This window comes from Schistosoma haematobium, chromosome 4, assembly GCF_000699445.3.
Source record: "Schistosoma haematobium chromosome 4, whole genome shotgun sequence".
NCBI classification, from domain to species: domain Eukaryota; kingdom Metazoa; phylum Platyhelminthes; class Trematoda; order Strigeidida; family Schistosomatidae; genus Schistosoma; species Schistosoma haematobium.
In genome coordinates, this window is record NC_067199.1 from 34,240,641 (window position 1) to 34,260,455 (window position 19,815).

At 36.4% G+C, this 19,815-nt stretch overlaps 1 protein-coding gene across 3 annotated transcripts in view; it reads left to right on the forward strand.

The window, feature by feature from the left end:
• Positions 1-7,386: 7,386 nt before the first annotated feature.
• Positions 7,387-19,815, forward strand: part of ANXA6_3 (Annexin A6) — a gene marked incomplete at both ends in the record, with an annotated part of 30,504 nt that continues 18,075 nt past the window's right edge. Inside the window, 7 exons of one of the 3 annotated variants that reach the window (XM_051216256.1) lie at positions 7,387-7,527; positions 9,629-9,743; positions 10,799-10,952; positions 12,608-12,821; positions 13,276-13,321; positions 14,686-14,921; positions 18,683-18,925. In XM_051216256.1, coding sequence (XP_051066827.1) covers positions 9,632-9,743; positions 10,799-10,952; positions 12,608-12,821; positions 13,276-13,321; positions 14,686-14,921; positions 18,683-18,925 — 1,005 coding nt within the window. Of the gene's footprint in view, positions 7,528-9,628; positions 9,744-10,798; positions 10,953-12,607; positions 12,822-13,275; positions 13,322-14,685; positions 14,922-18,347; positions 18,926-19,815 lie in introns of those variants that run through there. The other 2 variants (XM_035732916.2, XM_051216257.1) reach the window with 2 other exon arrangements.

Consider the following 19,815-nt stretch of genomic DNA (forward strand, 5'->3'; position numbering starts at 1 on the left):
GTGATCATATAACCCATCTTTATTGGCAATATTCAAATTTTTTTTTAAATTTCTGACATTTAAGAATCAATAACCGTGAAGATATAGTACAGTGCGTTACTGTAAGGTTACTATGTTAGCCGCATTGATTCCACATACCTAATTTTAAACACAACTTATAAGGGAACTGTTAAGTAATCACAACATTGAACTGATATGAATATCACAGCTATGCTAACGTTAAACCAATTATTATTAGTGGTCCATACAAAATCCTGGAACTTAACACTAGCGTTATAAAAAAAGACATGTTATGTCAATAACTTATACATATATACCTTTTTTTCTCGTTGGCATAATTATAACGTAAAATGGAAATCTACCAAACTTGTAGTTTTTTTCTATAGTATTATTATTAATACAAACAAAGAACTTGTACTGTTCCAATATGGAACTTTGACATATCAATCCGTCCTCCTGTTATCTTTCTCTCATATCTGAGCAACATATGGCCAACAAACATCGTATTGAAGGAGGTTTTGGTGAACGAAAACACTAGCCCCACACGCACTCGAAACTCTGCCCTCCTGAATGCTAGACCGTGTGCCCAGCCATTAGACCACATCAAACCACGGGGAAATGACTGCAATCTTTCCTTTTACCGATTAATCATATATAATACTAATGAGTAATAGGACTTACACACTTCTAAGGTGCAGACAAATTCGTTACTTGGATGAATTGACGAAATATTGCTTCAATATATCATAAATACCTAGATCAAACCAGAAAAGAGTATTTGGCACAACTGTACTTAATCCTCATAATCTACACAATTTTTTTCCTCCTTAACCGTATATTCTTTTCCGTTTTATGGAGTACAATTATGCACCCTTGGTTACGTACCTGGTTATAAAAGGCGGTCGTCATAGGCCCAAGGTCATACATTTGATCGATTTTGTTAAAGAGTCCAACTTCTAGCAAGTTCACCCTTCTACATATATGCATTACAAAGGAGTATTTTTTTGTTTTCATGGTTTTTCGTGCACAAGATATCTACACTATGTCTATTCTCTTCCAGAATACCAATCCGTTCTGGAGACCAAGCACTTACATGGAACCGAACAATTATCAATTACCTTTATGTATTTCCATTTTGTATCTTATTATTTTATGCAGGCAGTGGAGCAGTTCTTCAGGTTTGATTGGTTTTCACCATTACCTTCGAAGTAGATTCTTCTTTACTTTTTACTTGAGGGCGACTCAAGAGGCAGGTGAGTAAACACCTGATAGCCGGTCTGAGCATGGAAAAATCGTACCTCACCAACATGGTGTTGGGTAGCCCGCTCGCGGCACTTCCTCAGATATTCTTATTCCACATTCTCACACTCTTTCTCTTGAAATCACGCAGCAAACCGTCAGCGATAGTTGTAGAATAGATCACATGCTACAAAATAAGATGACAAGCTAGTAAATGAAGAGACATCCATGGACTATCGTTGACAGCGTTAGTCGTCACTGATTGTAAGTCAAATAGTGAGCAAGTTGATAATTTTCCCTTGGGATGAGAAATAGAACTAAGGTGTTTTCGATAGATAGGTTAATCGAACCGACGTTCCTACGGAAGTCGATTCTAGGGGGAAGCTAATGTAACAGCTTAGGTTGGTTGGTTAAGAGTTGACCCCAAACAACCAAGCATATGCCAAAACAGTATTGTTCAAGTATTCATTCACTTCCTTGTTTTGTATAAGCGTTATATTCCCTATTATCTTATGTTGAATGTTGAGAGCCTTTGTTTGTCTGAACAGATAATCCCACGCTCCACTGTGACTGCGCGAAGATCGAAATAAAGACCTATTCACTACTTCTCTGGTTTCTTCTATCAATAGCACGAGGGTTACCTTAAGGCACGAAAAGTCCACTAAAACATATGGTCAGCATCCAATGTCGAAAACTTAATGCTATTTATTTTGGGGATTTATTTACCGCTACAGATCACTCCCCCCCCTAGTGGGGCAGTGACGACCCCAAGACGTGGCCAGCCAGAAGTTTAAACCCAACGAGTTTGTCGTTGGTAAACACTCTTCTGATAGCCTACTAAATTTAGCAGCGTCTGGTCGTCTTTCCTTACTATATGGGACGGAGGTACAACATAGTAAAAAAAGAAAATGTACAATGAAAATTTCGGATCCTCATAAACGTCATCGTTCTTTTCCAGCCGTCCTGGAAAAGAAAAAAGAAAATGTAAGTGCATGTCGAAATGCACTCGTATGTGCGTGAAAACACAATGTCGGCGGAAAAAAAAGGAAAAAAAACTCATGAACACGTAATAGCATTAAAAAATTGTTTTTTTTTGTTTTTTTTTTTAAATAGAAATAAAAATATATAAGCATATTAAAATTGTTTTTTTTTAAAAATAATATAAAATGTCGAGAAGTGCCTTACGTGCAATAGTCGTTTAAATGTTCTGGAAATCTCACCCTTCTTCCAGAACGCGTCGTTTTAAGTTTATTTTCGGATACTGTCGAAGTATCATCGTGTGTGTTGGTTGTCGGATGAGGTATTGTAAGTGTCGGAGTCGTGTCGTTCGATTGTACCGAAGGAAAATCGACGTGGATAGGATTTCCTTCTAAATACGCTGCTTTTAAGCGATCGATGCTGATGCTATCGTTGTTTCCGTTCTTATCGACTATATAGTACTTAGATTCACGTTGAAGAACTTTGAAGGGTCCTTCGTATGCTGAGTCGAAAGGTCGTCGATGCGAGTCTCGACGAACGAAAACGTGTGTACTATATCGTAAGTCAGGTTGAACGAAAACATCAGTTGATTGAGGTCGAGTGAAAGCAGGTTTAACTGAACGCATTGCGTTTGTAAGCCTGTTCGTGTAGGAGGTTAGATCCATGTTCATTGAAGAGGATGAAGGATCCACGAATTCTCCTGGAAGTCGAAGTGTCGTTCCATAAACGAGTTGAGACGCAGTGTATCCAATGTCAGCTTTCGCTGCGTTGCGGATACCTAGTAAGACGAGTGGAAGAGCGTCGGTCCACTGTGAAACGTTTGCTGCTGATAGCGAAGCTTTCAGTTGTCGGTGAAAACGTTCTACCAACCCGTTTGCTTGTGGATGGTAGGCGGTCGTTCGGAAGCGAGTGATTCCTAAAAGTGTGGTCAGACGACGGAAAAGATCGGATTCAAACTGACGTCCGCGGTCTGTAGTGATGGTTGAAGGGCAGCCAAAGTTTGCTACCCATCGTTCGACGAAGGCGCGAGCCACTGTTTCAGCAGTGATGTCCTTAATAGGTACTGCTTCTGGCCATCGAGTGAAACGGTCAACGCAGGTTAAGTGATAAGAGTATCCATTTGAATCTGGTAAAGGTCCTACCAAATCCAAATGAACATGATCGAAACGAGCATCGGGAGTTTTAAACGAGCCTAAGGGACATTTATTGTGTCTGATAACCTTAGATTTTTGGCAGCTTACACAGGAGCGTTCCCACTCCCTCACGTCTTTATTCATTCCAGGCCAGCAAAACCGTTCTGCTATAAGCTTGATGGTTGCACGAACACCTGGATGAGAAAGTTTGTGCAATGTGTTGAAGACATTGCGTCGATAATGTTTCGGCACGATTGGGCGATCCCTACCTGTAGATGTGTCACAAAGTAAGGTTTCCTTACCTGTTCCCATCTGTTTAATGCGTGGTTTAAGTGTTGTGGGCGATAACTCGTGCTGAAGATCAGTGTCTTCTTTTTAAAGCTGGGCGAGTTTAAGAAGGTCGATTCCTTGGAAACTGTTCAAGGAAGTTATGCGAGATAAAGCGTCTGCAACTACATTGCTTGCTCCAGAGATGTGTTGAATGTCTGAAGTAAACTGCGAAATGTAGTCCAGTTGTCGAGACTCACGGGGAGAGTACTTGTCTGAAGGAGAGCTTAACGAGAAAGTGAGCGGTTTATGGTCCGTGAAAAGAGTGAATTCACGACCTTCGATGCAGTGTTGGAAATGCCGTACAGCACAATACATAGCTAGGAGTTCCCTACCGAATGTGCTGTACCTCGATTCGGTGTCTAGCAACCTTCTAGAGAAAAATGCCAATGGTTGCCAGGAGTTGTTAACCCATTGTTGTAAGACTCCTCCGATTGCTGAGTCGGATGCGTCTACTGCGATGCTAATGGGTGCTCGGGTGTCCTGATGTGCGAGCATTGTTGCTTTAGCAATCAGTTCCTTAACTGTGGAGAATGCTTTTCGTGCGGTGTCGTCCAAATTAATGGATTTCGCATTTCCACGAAGTTGGTCGGTCAGAGGTTTCATAAGTGATGCGCATTTCGGTATGAAACGTCTATAGAAACTTACGAGGCCGTTGAACGTGCGTAATTGCTTGACGGTGGTCGGTTCTGGGTAATCCAGAATGGCCGCCACTTTGGTCCTAAGAGGTCGAATGCCTTGAGCATCGATAGTGTGTCCCAGAAAGTCTAACGAGTCGGTTCCGAATTGGCATTTCTGAACGTTTACAGTAATGCCATGTTTTTGAAGTCGTTCGAAAACAAGATCCAGATGCTTGAGATGTGTTTCTCTGTCCGGACTTGCGATTAGACAGTCATCAACATACGCGTGTACGAAATTGAGACCTCGAAAAACGTCGTCTATGAATCTTTGAAATGTTTGAGCAGCATTCCTTAGACCGAAAGGCATTCGCAAAAATTCATAGAGTCCGAAAGGAGTTATGATAGCTGTCTTCGGTATGTCGTCAGTAGCCATAGGGATTTGGTTATACGCTTTAACCAAGTCGATTTTCGAAAAGACAGTTGTACCTTTCAAGGTAGCTGTCAAATCGTGAATGTGAGGCAACGGGTAACGATCGGGAATGGTTTTCGCGTTCAATCGCCGATAGTCACCAGTTGGACGCCAATCGTTGCTGTCCTTTTTAGGGACCATGTGCAACGGAGATGCATATGGGCTACTTGACGGTCGTATGATTCCTAAGTCCATCATGTGATCGAATTCGTTTTTCGCCAACCTTAGCTTTTCAGGAGCTAGTCGTCGTGCTTTAGAGAATACAGGTGGTCCTGTAGTCGTGATGTGGTGTGTAACTTTGCTGGTTACACACGGTAGTTTCGGTTGAGTTTGTTGTATCCCAGGGTACTTATCGAGTAGTGGTTGATAGAGTGGGTTTATCATATGTTTAACTGTGACTGGGGATACTCTACAACCAGTAAAAGAAGTTACGCAAACGGACAAATTGGTGTTCCCGTCTACTAGCCTCCGTTTGCGCGTGTCGATGATCAGATTATGGTGTTGTAGAAGATCCATACCAATGATTGGCATAGAGACATCTGCAACAACGAAAATCCAGTGGATGGGTTTGCGTAAACCCACGTTAAGGTAAACGTACCTTTTGCCATACGTAGCGATCGGTTTTCCGTTTGCCGCCTGTAAGTTTAGGGTCGATTCGTGTAGTTGGTCGTTAGGATTTGCTGGGAGAACGCTAACTTCCGCGCCAGTGTCGACGAGGTAGCGAACTCTCGTTGTCACATCTGTGACGAATAACAGACGGCTTTGTTCGCCGGCTACGGTTGCCGTTAACGCGTGCCGGCTTGGAAGTTTCCCGAATTGTTTTTCGAATCAGTCGGTTTCGTGTTGGGAAAATTGCAGGGTTTTCTGCAATTTCTGGAAAGCTTTCCATACTGGTTATGATACCAGCACCAGTCGGGGTTATCTGTCTCTCGTGGTCTAGAGACAGATCGCTTACGAGAAATGCTTCTACGTGGTGTGCGTGATCTCTTACGGTCGGTACGAAGACTAAGATAACGCGTGAGTGTGTGACATAAGTCGGTTATATCATTCTGAGTCGTGTGAGGCTTTTCTTTGACTGAAAATACCTCGGTAGTAGAAGACTTCGTAATTTCTAGAATGCGGTCGGCAGATGCAGCTAGCTCGTCTAAGCCGTTGTTCTGGAACGAGACCAGAACTGCTTGCACCTGTTGGGGAAGTTTTGACAAGAAGAGTTGTTTGAATAGACCTTCGTCGAAAGTTCTTAGGCCTATAACCTCTCTCATCCGTTGCAACATGTCTGTCGCAGAACCGTGTTGCAGGTCGATGTTATTGAAAAGTTGATCTAACCTTTGTCGATCGGTTAGATCTCCTCGTTTAAGAATCGAGCGTTTTAAGATTTCGTAAGGATCGGAAACATCACTAGTAAACATACTAGGTGTTACGTACCTGTTGAATTCGCGCGGTAGTGCCTTGACTACTGTGAGGAATTGTGCACGTGTCGATCACGCCGTGCTCGGAGAAGTCGGCTTCTGCGTAGCAAAACCAGGCTTCGATGTTGTCGGGCCAGAAAGGCATCAGTTGAAACGAAGGTGGGGACAAAGTCTTAAGCTTGAGTACTTTAGGTGTCTGTTCAGTCATGATGAAGTATGAAGTACGATAATGAACGAGGGGAAAATATATATATATCCAAGAAAAAACACGAAAAAAATCACAATGTTTAAAAAAAAATAAAAAATAAGGCAATGATATATAAAAAATCCCAAAAAGGAACAGAGTCACAGTTGCAATTAGGTGTACCAGATCACGTCGGGCTCACCAATGATGATGTCACAGGTATTCAGTGTTTGACAACGCTTCTACCAGTAACACCTTCTAATATATTTCGTTCCCACCAAGAGAAATCAAAAGACAGAGTCGAGGAGACCGGAAGAGTATATTTGGCGATGACCAATATATCGGAATTCTCTGATCTAATCTGGCTAGCGATTGCGGTTGATGTTGAGCACGGCGTTACCACACGTGATCTGGTGCGGATGCCTGACCGAGCGCCTTCAGCTAGGTGAGTCCACTAAAACATATGGTCAGCATCCAATGTCGAAAACTTACAGAGCTATTTATTTTGGGGATTTATTTACCGCTACAGTCTGAAGGACATTTAGTTCCACGTTTGGTGATCAATCTTCATTAGCAGATATACTTCTACTTCTGAGGGTGATTTACTGGTCAGTTTTGCTTCAATGACTATAAATTCTCTGAAACTAAGCTTATAACTATGGTATGTTTGGGGTTATTACTGCTTACTTTAACTTTAAAAAAATCTTGAGAGATTCCAACTCACATTGGCGTTTCCTTCGTATAACGGGGATTGCTGCCCTTATCAATTTTCAACTCTCTTAAATACTTGTAAATTTAGATGCGTCTTCCAAAGTATTTAAGCCGTAAATTTAGTTTGTCAGATGGAAATCTCTTGTGTTTTGTATTTAAGCGAGGGGAATGAACTCTATTGTTCAAACAATCAGTGTATAAAATAATTTAGAGTTTAAAGTAGGAGACTCTAGAAGTGGTGATGAAAAACATATTGTTCTCATATCTTTTGTTTTATTTTTCTTAACAATTGCTCGTATAGTGATTTGGTGACCTTGTAAGTAACCAACCGTTTGATGTTTGGCTATGTAACTCAATCGTAGCGTTACGATATAAACTTTTAGTTCCGATTGTCAGATTGTCATAGTCTCACGGGAGCATAGTTTGTTACTGTTTTGTTTTGGTTTTATGCCTAAATGTAAGTGAAATTTATGTATTAACTAAGTCATTTGCTCACTCTTTTCTGCATTCTTTTAATTCCTAGATCCTTTCACTCACTGTCGTGCACTCTCACAGCATACGAGACACGTTTAGGCGAGATATGAACCCATCAGAGGCTTAGAGTTGCAGCTACTTGTGCATTGAAATAGTCAGGTACTAGTGTTCAAATTTGAACACTTTTAATAAATAAATAGTAGTGGACGATATTCATAAACGCTCTCCTCTCAGACCAAAAAACTCTGTGAGGTTTAGTTTTTTAGTGAATGATTACTTGATAGATACCAGATGCTTTTAGGTCAAGGTTATGAAACACATGTGACTGTTTATCACGTTAAAGTCAACTAGATTTCCTATTTTAATTGATATTAACTAAGCACTTTATGTATATCAATCGCTTAAGCCAATTATTAGTACAATGGGGGAGTAACTGATACAGAACGAGATTTAATCACTATTTTATATTGTGACAAAACTTGAGACTTGGGTTCTGAACAACCAATCAGGTGTCATTTTCTCACTCGAAATACTTGACTATAATTGTACGTAAGGTCAGACGACACGCATATTGCAGTGAACAAATGTCTTAGCACAACCTGAAAGCTATACATAAAATACCCCATTTGCAAAGTATCAGCCAATCGTCTCAGATTTCATTGTTCTTTCGATTCTACATCAATCATTCTTTGTTCTCGTTCTCTTTTCTTTGATCTTCCTAACTTTCTGCCGCCACTTATTTGACTTTTGGTTGATGCATATTACTTATATCAGTCGACATCAGTAGCGCACACCACAATCTGACAAACGGGAAATATTCAGGATTCTTGTTGCTATGTCTTATTACTGATGTTTTTCTGCATCACAGGGTACTTCTTAAAGCCATTACGGCGGACGCCTGAATTTATAGTCAAAGACTAAAAAAATCATAGCAGCAAACATATCTAAAAAGATCAGCAATTTCTCACAAATCAAAAGTAATATATAATATACCTGGCCTCAGCAACAGCACACCGCTTTATAAAAATTACTTTATTTACAAATATTCCGATGATAATCTAAGAATAAAACTAACTGATAGTATGGGCGAAGATGTTATTTCCCAAATGAAGGTACGTAAAACTTTCATACTTGGAAAGCATGGAAATTGATGAGAAACGTCTTAAATTTGTAGCGTCAAAGATAAATTATACTACTCAATAGAGTGTTGTAGTCGGTCAGACATCGTCTGGTTTTAGTCTTCTATGGCTTTACTTTCACGTATTTTTTTATAAAAAAAGGACTATTCAAAACACCGGATAAACGTTTGCATGTAATTTGTGAGGCATAAACTCAGCGTATTGTCTGTCTAAAATATCACACTCCAGTGGTTTTTGAAAAATCAAGGATAGTTGCTCCCATTTATTGTCATCAAAGTAACAACTTAAGGATGGAGCAAAATTGTCTAAGGGATAAATAACCCATGATGGACGTCTTGAAAATGGATTTTTTGATTGTCATTTTCATGTGTGTCTTGACACAGGCTTTCTCTTGATGTAGATACATCGTTTTCAAATATCTGAGTAAGTAGCAAATCCGCAGCTTCTTGTTGCTATTATTTTGGATATGACCGGTAAGTACTGAAGAGGGATAAAATTAAGGCTGTAGTAACTTTATCACGAACTTATTATCTAGGAGTAAAAGCACGCTCTGTCTTCAGTGAGTCTAACTTTTTACATTGAACAAGATGTCCAATTACTTCAAGAAAGCACTGACTGTTTATCCGAACTGTGTTGAGGACTTCGGATGTTGAGGTGTTGAACATTCTAGTACTTAGTGGACGGGGATCTCATATGGTATGATTAAAGACTGATGACGATGAAGATCAAATTCATTGTTATTCTTTAAACCGTCGGTCTTATTAAGATATTTACCTGATTGTACTTCCCCACACATTTCTCCTGAGCCATATTTTCATGTTGAGTATTTACTGCCATTTATATAATTATTTTTATCTGCTTGGTTTTTGTTCCCGTTAATTTTCTTTCACTAAGTTGAATTTTAATATTTCTGACTAATACTCATAAATTGCTTAATCCTTACAGAAAATGCCAATAACTGGGGGTATTGCAGCACCAAAAATTATACCATTAAAGTCAGAAGATAAAGAAACATTACAAGGTTGGATTGATACCCAAACGTTTATTGAAATTGTATCAGGTAATAAAATTATTAGTTAGATTGTGGATAACGATATGTTTCTACGTGTTTGAAAGTCAGTAATATCAGGCGAAACTACAGCCCTGAATCAACCGGACTTCGTGATTATTTCAAAATAAATAAACGGTGCTTGATAGTTATATTTATATTAATTTGATTAGAACTTGAGGTATTTTGCAAACTCTGGTTTAGATTTCAAGAAGGCTTGGTTGTAAAACGCTTTGATTAAATGCATATTACGGTTTACGAAATTAAACGACAAAACTCTTATAATCAATAAAGTATAGTGACAGAACAATGTTCGGTAATTTAAACGCATTTTAGTCCGCTATTCATAGAACTTTGTACAAACATTTACTAATGAAAGTTTCTATAACTCGTTTTGGCCCACTGAAGAAGAGTTAGGAGGGTGAGAAGTGTTGAAAGTAAAATATCAACTGTAGAGTTGAACTTGATAATGATAAACCTATTTCAAAATGAATTACTGGTATCATACAATAAGGGATATAAAATGACATCAAGCTCAGTTTTTAGGGGAAGATAATGAATACATTCAAGTGCACCAGGGGAACTAATTTGAAGTCATATTACCTTAATTTTACAATCATCATCCACGATTTCATGCTGACACTGATAAAAAAGTTCTCATCGGTCGATATCAGTCAGTTTTTTAGTTATTTTTCTTATTGACTTATGCCATTTTTTATAGTGAGCATTCAAACCCATTATGTTAAACTACATAGTTAACGATTGTTGATATCTTGATTAGATCACTAGTATATAGTTTGTTTAAATTCAGGTTACTTAAAAAAGTAACTTCACTGATAAATTAACCGTTTATTGTCCTTAAATCTGTGGTATAATAAATTATAAATCCTCCCACTTCAGCTTTATTACAACTGTAATTGCATTTATTCGATAGATTTTAAAATTTGGTTTGCAAGATACTGTTGCGAAATTTGTGTTAAATTTTAACTAAACACTTGATAAATTTTATGAACTCATGACCATTCTTGTTTTTTTCTTGACTCTTCACATAAAAACCGTTATTATAGATACACCAAACGCACGACTATATTTCACAACAAATGGAAAAAATCCTAACCCATGGAAGAGAAAAGTTGATGGTCGTGAAGTGACTTTTGTGTATAAAGCTCCATTCGCCCTTCGTCCTGGTAAAAGAGTTGTTAAAGCAATAGCTGTTCACAGGTAATCATTTGGCTTAATCCAAAAAATTGACGTATTTGCAAAACAAAGATATCAAAACTGTTCCTTTATTATGTACCGAATCCATCATAAAGTGATTATTTAATATACTCAATATAAGATGATCATACCGCCAAAACACAAATGTTTAGAAGCTTGAGAGCTGTGCTCACTAGTGACTAACTTTGAGAAGCATTTCCAAAGGTCTAGTGGAAAGCCGTAATAGGTGGAGTTCAGCCACCACCGGGCATAAGACATATTACCAATGGCAACTATATTTTTCACTCACTTGTCCAATGATTTCTGATTTTCAGTGGTTGTTTAGCTGAAATCAGCCTGTTTTGTAAACTAGAAGCATATACTACGTGATTATGACCGCAGGCGTGTATTTTTCAGTACGAAATAATGTGATCTATGACACAGATAGGAGTGTTCAGATGAGATACGTTAATAATGCAAAATCTGCGGCTTAATTTCCTCCAAAAGCCAAAACACCCGACAAGTATAATACCAAACAATAATAAACACTAATAATGTTACTTGAAACATCCACAAAATTATTATATAGATGTCCTTATAGTTAATTCATCAACCAATGAAGTTAGAACCTGACTGTTAGGCATGACTTTTGTCTTGTGTATTTATAAATCTACTTTTAAAATCATATAAGTTAAAATTGTAGTTATTATTGGGCATTCCGTCTGACACAGATAAGTGTCCAATTATTTTTGCGAGAGAATTAATTGCCTTTGAATGTGTATTTATAATCACTCATAAACAACGAGTTTGCTAAACGTTTTTGATTACATCTACTAGCTATTATGATAGTTTAAATGATTGATTAAATTACAAGATTGAGTTAGGTGGTCCAATTAGTGATTTTAATCACGGGATACAATCAAATCTTAATCAAACAAATTCTAAAGTACATAATCAGTAGGGTATTTAACTATGATTACTGGGATTAAAGTTATTGCTTGTCTGCATAATATTCTTTTTACAGAGTTATAAATTGAATAATAAATTTTTGATTGAGAATAAGAATTAACAAAAGGGGTTTTGTAGAGATTTTAGAAATTTAACTGGTTGAAATCATGAGTCAATTGAAGCTAGACCACTATGGAAAACCTGGAAGCACTAGACGGCCGTCTCGTCCTGGTATGGGGCTCCTCAGCAGTGCGCAGTGGTCTAGTTGGTTAGGCATCTGGCGCGAGACTGATAGGTCCTGGGTTTGGATGTCGCAGGGTGCGGGATCGTGGATACGCACTGCTGAGGAGTCCCATACCAGGACGAAACGACCGTCCAGTGCTTCCAGGTTTTCCATGTTGGTCTAGCTTCAATTGACTCATTTCAACCAGCGAAATAAGAATTAACGTCCCAAAGTAGTCAGGTATGTCTGATTTCTTTGAGTTGTAACATTTCATTTGGTTAACTAATAAACTAGTGCATAGTCAACAAATCAAAGATACTGATTTCAGGATTGAAATGTAATATAATTACCTTTATCTATAAGAAAAATACTTAAGATTACTTACTGAAATTCAGAACATCTATCATATAGATGAAATCTGTATAAAGAAACAAGTTTATCAAAGATTACATCATCCTATATTTTATCTCTATTTCTTTCTATTCATTTTACTTATATTTCATCTTAGTGTAACAAATGTGGAAAGTCATACTGTCACACGAAAATTTAGAGTTATAGATAGTGGTAATAAAGATAAACGGCTTCACAATGGAGATAAACCTACCGGCATGGAAAGTGATGAAGAAAATTTATCAAGTGATGCTTTGGAAATGCTTGATAATTATGATGATGATAACGATGGTGTAAATGGTAATGTTTATAGTCCAGCTATAATACGAAAAGTAAGTTGTATTTTTCAATTATGACTAATTCACAATGCACATCACTGACTGACCTTACTTAAACAATCAGTCAAAACTAGGAAACAATGGACGGCTATTTTGTTCTAGTATGGGACTTTTAAGCGGTGTATATCCATGAGCCCACCTGGGATTGTACTCAAGATGTGCAGATCTTGTGACGTGTGCTTGACATTTAGACCATTGAACTGTTATGTTCTGATTGGGGCTAGACATGTAAATCATTTGAAGGTGGATGAGTGATCTGACGGTTAAGCCTTTACCATGAGGTTAAGAGATCCTGGGTTCTATACCCAACGGGTTAGTGGATGTTCATTGTTTCCTGGTTTTTACTAATTGTCTAATGTCAGTCAGTGATGTTAACTATGAAATTCAACACTCTTTGCAAACCTTCTGTCCTATAACTAATTTATTTTTTGTTGTTGTATTTTACTAGCAAAATGATGACTACACAGATGATGTAATTGAAAACTTTATGCGTAGTAAGTTAAGTTACTGGTTGACATCATTATCTCATATTTTTTTCTTATCCTTAGTACATATGCTTTACAAATGGTCAACATATGGTATCTGGATTATTCTGTGTACATATAAATTCAGATTATAACGTTTAGTGTTCACATATCCTGACAACAATTTGACTAAATTGTGCGCAATTTTAGTTCATAGTAGTATTAACAAGAATCAATATGATAAACAATCAGAATTTTATCGGAAAGGGGTTTTGTGAAGATTGTAGTAATTTTAAAGTTGAATTCATTAGTCGATTAAAGCTAGGCTATCATGAAAAATCTGGAAGCACTGGACGGATGTTTCGTTCTAGTATGAGACTCCTCAGAAGTATGCACCCACGATCCCGCTCCATGGTGATCTAACTTTAATTGACTCATGAATTCAACTATCAAAATTACTACAATCTCCACGAATCCTGCCTTCTGATAATAATCATCATGTGCTCACTAGTGACTGGCTTCAAGATGTATTTCCTGGAATTCTAGTGAGAAGCCGTGACCAATGGAGTTCAACCGTGTTTGTTGTTAGGAAGTGACTCACTGAAGATAATAGTCAACAGTGGTTCAATTTCGTGGACTGGTTGAAATTAGACATTAGCACCATCGGGTGTCAGTTCAATGGTCTAGAGGCTAAACGTTCGGGCGCAAGATCGAAGGTCCTTGGCTCGAATTCCACGGGTGGGATCATGATTGCGCACTGCTGGGAAGTCCCACATAAGAACAAAACGGCCTTCCAGTGTTTCCAGGTTTTCAATGATGGTCTAGCTTCAATCGACTCACGAATTTAACTAGTAAAATTAAAATTTTTTAAACATCTATGTATACATATGAATCTTTTTTTGCATATTAACTAACTATCCTTCCAACTTTGATAATAAGACGATAGATAATAAACTTTAATGTAAATATAGATTGGTGAAATATCAAAACTTAATGGCATTTACTGTGATAAATTATGGGTCATTATTGTAAATTGTTATGAAAATGGTTTAATTTGAAGTTTTTGATTAGAAACTAATTTCAATTAGATAATGACTGAAAACAAAGAAAGATAATAGATAACGATTTCGTCTTTGTGTGGGACTTCTTTACAACACAATTAAATCTCATAATAAGTACAATACAATTTTTCTCAGTTCCTCATCGTGTTTCAGATTATTTATAATAATGAGCATTAGTTTATTAAGGATATAATACAAGAATTTGGTTGAATGATGCAAGCAGTGTCAAAATACAAAGTTTTATTAAATTCTATGGATAGATTATGTAATTGATTATGATCACAAATGATCTTTTTACTATAAAGAATTTTATTATATTTTTTTCTCTTCAAGGAAATGCAGATCAAGGTTTTGCAGCGACAAATCATTCAGGTACACAAATTAATCTATGGGGTCAAATGCCAGGTTTGAATTGGGATATACGTACACCGAATTCAAGTAATATTTCTGGTTCATATCCAATGCTTAATAATAATACAATACCATATTGGTCTACACAACCATCAATAAATATGGAAAATTTTGTAAGTCCACAACAATTAAGCGCAATAGCAAATCATCTTACACAAGTAAGTTAAAAAAAAGAAAGAAAACTAAGGTGTTTATCATTATTATTCTTAGTAAATCTGTTTTGAATAGGTTACTATAGTTTCCTTATAGATATTGATTGTTTACATGAATTTTGATAAAGAAAACTTAAACAGAACTTTTGAGCGGATAGTAAACCAGATTAGAATTCATATAATAAAACAGAATGTTGAATTAAAGAGATAATGTTAAAATGGGAATCAAAAATTGTACAAAAGTTCAGAAAAGAAGTAGGCATTATTTCAAGCAATTAACAGAGTCGAACTGCTGAGGAGTCTCATACTAGGACGAAACGGCCATTTAATGCTTCCAGATTTTCCATGGTGGTCTAACTTTAATCGACTCATGAAAACTATTAAATTAACAGAATGTTTAAAAAAATGAGACTTGGTTATTACCCTAATAAGTTACTTTAGTTTGTCAAATGTTCCAATCTATTTAACATTGAGTTAAAGTGTAAATACGGAGAGACTATAATTTATGGACAACTTTTGATCAACTCTGAGGTGACCTTGAGAATATTCACCCATTGACTTAGGTTAAAAGAGGATTGTAAATTAATGTGAGGAATGAGGATTAGGATTCAGAGAGCTAGAGTTTTCAATAACTGACAGTGCCGTATAGTCATATGGATGAATGGATTTTTCACCAGAATTCAAGATTTACTAGCTCACATCTGATTGGTTTGTCCATAGGTTATAGTCTTGAACATTCAATGTCATATTCACTGATAAAAGCAATTACTCTAGTTTTCAGTTTAACAGTAAATAAAATACTGTTCATTTAGCGAACTGATTGTCTTGAACTATAAGGACAAGTGACATAAATTGTATTATTTATGCAAGGAAACTATTGTCTTTTACCTTAGCCGATTGAAATTACTGGATACACTGACTTCATTACTGTTCTAGTTACATAATTGATAAATCACTCAACATTTTCTTCCATTCCCAAACATCTAGTCAAAACTCTAAATGGCCAGATAAGTTTTCTCAAGTTCTTTCATTATTATTATTATTATAACTTATATGATTAATTGTGAAACATAAGACCACAATTTACCCCAAATAATAAATTTCAATAAATACATAACTACGACATCTATAAGGAGCTGAGTAACAGATTTATAATCAACTGGTTGTAATTTATAAACAATAAAAGAAAGCAACAATTAATAAGTTCAATGATGAGTGATTATTATTGAGACTATAAAAAACTGCTGTTGACAAACATTCGTCATGAATTTAAAAACTTATCCTTTCCAAGGGAGTAATTATCCAAGTTTCATATCCACGTTTTGTCGCATCTTCTTAACACAAATATTCCTTCCTTAATACATATACAGCATTTTTTTTCTTCAGTTGTTTAGTAAAACAATAAACACTAGACTGAAGTTTATGGCTCATAAAACTTTAGATCTGATAATTGTTTAATATTTTGGTATGAATTTAAGCAAACAGAATATAAGAGAATGCTGTGTAACAGTTTGTATAAAGAATAAACTTTGTCGTTGGTTATAATCAATATGAGGTTTGACTAGGAAGTTTATTGGTTCATGTTACTTGACCTCATATCAGGATAGTATTTAAAAAAAAACAAGAGGTGAATAAATGATTGTTGGGGACGTTAGATTTCCAGAACTCACTTGGGAAAGAACCTAATTTTGTAATTTTATTTAGACAATTCGAATCTCTTGTCACCTTCATGTCGTATCTCCCCCTGGGAAATATCTCAAATGCTATTGGTCCATTGCGTCTTTTAGTATGCTATTTGGTAATTCTCCCCAAGGACGTTTTTGCACTGTATATATACGTTTTGAATTGTGTTTGTTGTTATCGCTCGTTTCTGGCTGTTTTGCAGAATATACTTCCCATTCCAAGCTTAGATTTCTCCCTCTAGTTAGCGGGACTGGGACTCATCAACAAGCTAGCTTACTGGTCTTCGATCACTGAGTCTTTGTTCTCGTTCGCAGATTAAGTGAACTCGTGATAGTTTCAAACGTGGCAATAATATTATTAACTCGAATGAAAAGCAAAATAATATGAAATACAGTACAATTCAACCATATCCGGTATGAGACAAGGATTATCAGTGAGAATGGGTGACTGTCGCTTGATATAGAGAACTAAATAAAGTTAAAAACTATAAGCTATTAAATCTCAGCTCATTAGTTTAAAGATTAAGCTCTCGCTAGGACATGAAGATCCTGTATTCCACCCCTCGCGTGGTCGTGGATGTTCTGCTATTGAGTCCGGAACTTGGATGAGACTGGTGTCTAGATGTTATTTGTTATCTGTAGTTGCCAAGCTACAATCAGTTGGTGATGTAAAAATTCAAATGAAAGATGCAGATTAAAAGAAACAGATAAGATAAAATAATATCAATGCATGGAATGACATTAAACGTGAAATCTGACAGAAATTACTTATTGAAACTGCAGCACTTTATCGTTAGCATTACTGTATTCCTAATGATCTATCATTTCAGGTAGACAGATTGGAGACTAACAAATGTCAATTTTAGGTTCGGGAATGAATTCAAAATAGCATATAGTTGTTTCTCATATATATTCAGCATTAGAAATAGTGCCTCTTCTACAGAGGGAAGGTGTTAAAAGCAATCGGTCCCAATGAAGTGCACTCTCCTGATACATTGTTGATGATGGTGGTTAGGTTTGAATAGTTATATAAATATGGGCACTTATAAAAGGGTACATCCTCCCTTGCTTTAACATTTGACCCATGATTTTATTACTGCTTAAAAATTGCTACATGTCTTATGGTGATGACTTAGGTGATATGTTTTAGACAGTTCAAAGTACCCAATTGAGATAAACTTAGGTTTTTATTTTAACCTTTTTATTTTATGTATACCCATAAGATTTTCTACTTCTTTTGTTTAAAATTTCAAATCGAAAGCCATCTAATATACTTCATTTGTGACTCCAGGTGGAATCCAAGGTTTATGCTTCTTTCTGTTTGGATCCTTCCCGTGAATGTACTTGTGTCCATATGTAAATATTGGCATTGAGAGTCGAATAAAGCATCTACTACTCCAGACTTCAATGCTTTATCCACTACTTTCCAAAATCAAGCTAATCACTAAATTATTCATTGACTGTTAGGGTTCTAGTAAGCATTTCCTTGCAAGCACAAATAAATCACTGTGAATTTATATTGAATTGAAATACACAAATGAGAAAGTGTACGACATAATAAGCAAAAATGAATAGTAGCTGGCGGTGAAATCCAGGACGCGCGTTTTGTCCTATTTGGGACTCGTCAGCTGGATGTAACTACATCGCGGAGTTGATGTTCACTCCGAGACTCAAACCCAGTACCGTTCGCTTCAAACACTATCGCGTTATCCATTCAGCTACTGATCCTTGTTAGCCACTTGCTTGTGCAATGGGGTAAAGTTGAAATTCACTTGGTATTGTTTACTTGGATCTTCCCATTGATGTTTTTCACTGCAATCTATCAGTCTCTTAAAGGAATATGTGCACACTGTGAGTATTGCAACTATCCATCTTTGCTTATAATGCTAGTAAATTAAGGTAATATCGAGGCAATACACAAAGTATGAACATATGCCAATAGGAGATTGATCTATTGCAGTTCTAAACACCAATAGGAAGATTCAAGTAAATAATACCAAGTGGATATTATAAGTTTTAACATAATATGTTTTAGTCAACATGAAATATTAATCTCCATCCAGTTTACTTAATTCATTTCTTTAGTGTATTGATCAAACACGTCATATGACTGTGACAGAAGTTCGAGAACTTATGAAACAAGTAACAGAGAAAATGACACCAAAACAAAATGATTCTGTTAATTCTATAAATCAATCATTATCAACAATAAGTCAAGGAATGGGTAATATAAATGAACAAATTGAACATGTAAAATATCATTTAATTGAATACATAAAACGAGATAAGGTATTTGCAGGACTTTTATCACAAGCTAAAATTGGTAATGTAAGTTGTTGAATTCATTATATTATTATTATTATTACATTATATTATATTGAAAAGATAATCACTATAAGTTCATATTACTAAATATACATTTTGATGTCATGGGTTAAAACAAGATTCTTGTATTATGTTAAAGCCTTTGTGAACGAGCTATAATTACATAAGTGGTTACATAATTTATAGATCAAGTATTACTCCAACTTACCTGTATAAGACCAATGATCTTTAGTAGCCAGTATTTCAGTGATGTTCTTTTGATCAAGAGATCAATAGTTTGGGTCTATTGATAACTTGACTATACAGTTTTTTTAGTTGGATAAAAATTGGATTAAAGCATGTTCCGTGCGGAATTATGTTGGAACACTCTGATTGGTTATTACTTATCCAATTACAGCTAGTGGGTACTTGGAGAAGACTCCAGAATTTTCTCATGTAAGAACTATTAATATGCTAATGTTGCTTTTATTGTCATTCTTACTTCAATCCAACCTTTTGATTTGAAATATAATAACGTTCCTGTTTAACCATGTTCTGATTTGGGGACTTGTCGAGTGAAGTAGTATCCAAGATTACTAAGCAGTAACTGTAGCTGGGTCGAAATAAGAGAAATTATAACACAGTCCAACCCATAACTTAAACTAATATGATAATAATTTAATGGTTGAGTTCATGAGCCAATTAAAGCTAGATCACAATGGAAAACCTGGAAGCACTGGACGGCCGTTTCGTACTAGTATGGGACTTTTCAGCAGTGTGCATCCAGACCATTATGTACTCAACAGTGACTGGCTTCAAGAGGTATTTCCTGGAGTTGTAGTGAGAAGCCGTGGCCAGTGGAGTTCAACCGCGTCTGTTGTGAGATAGTGACTCACTGAAGACAATGGTAATGT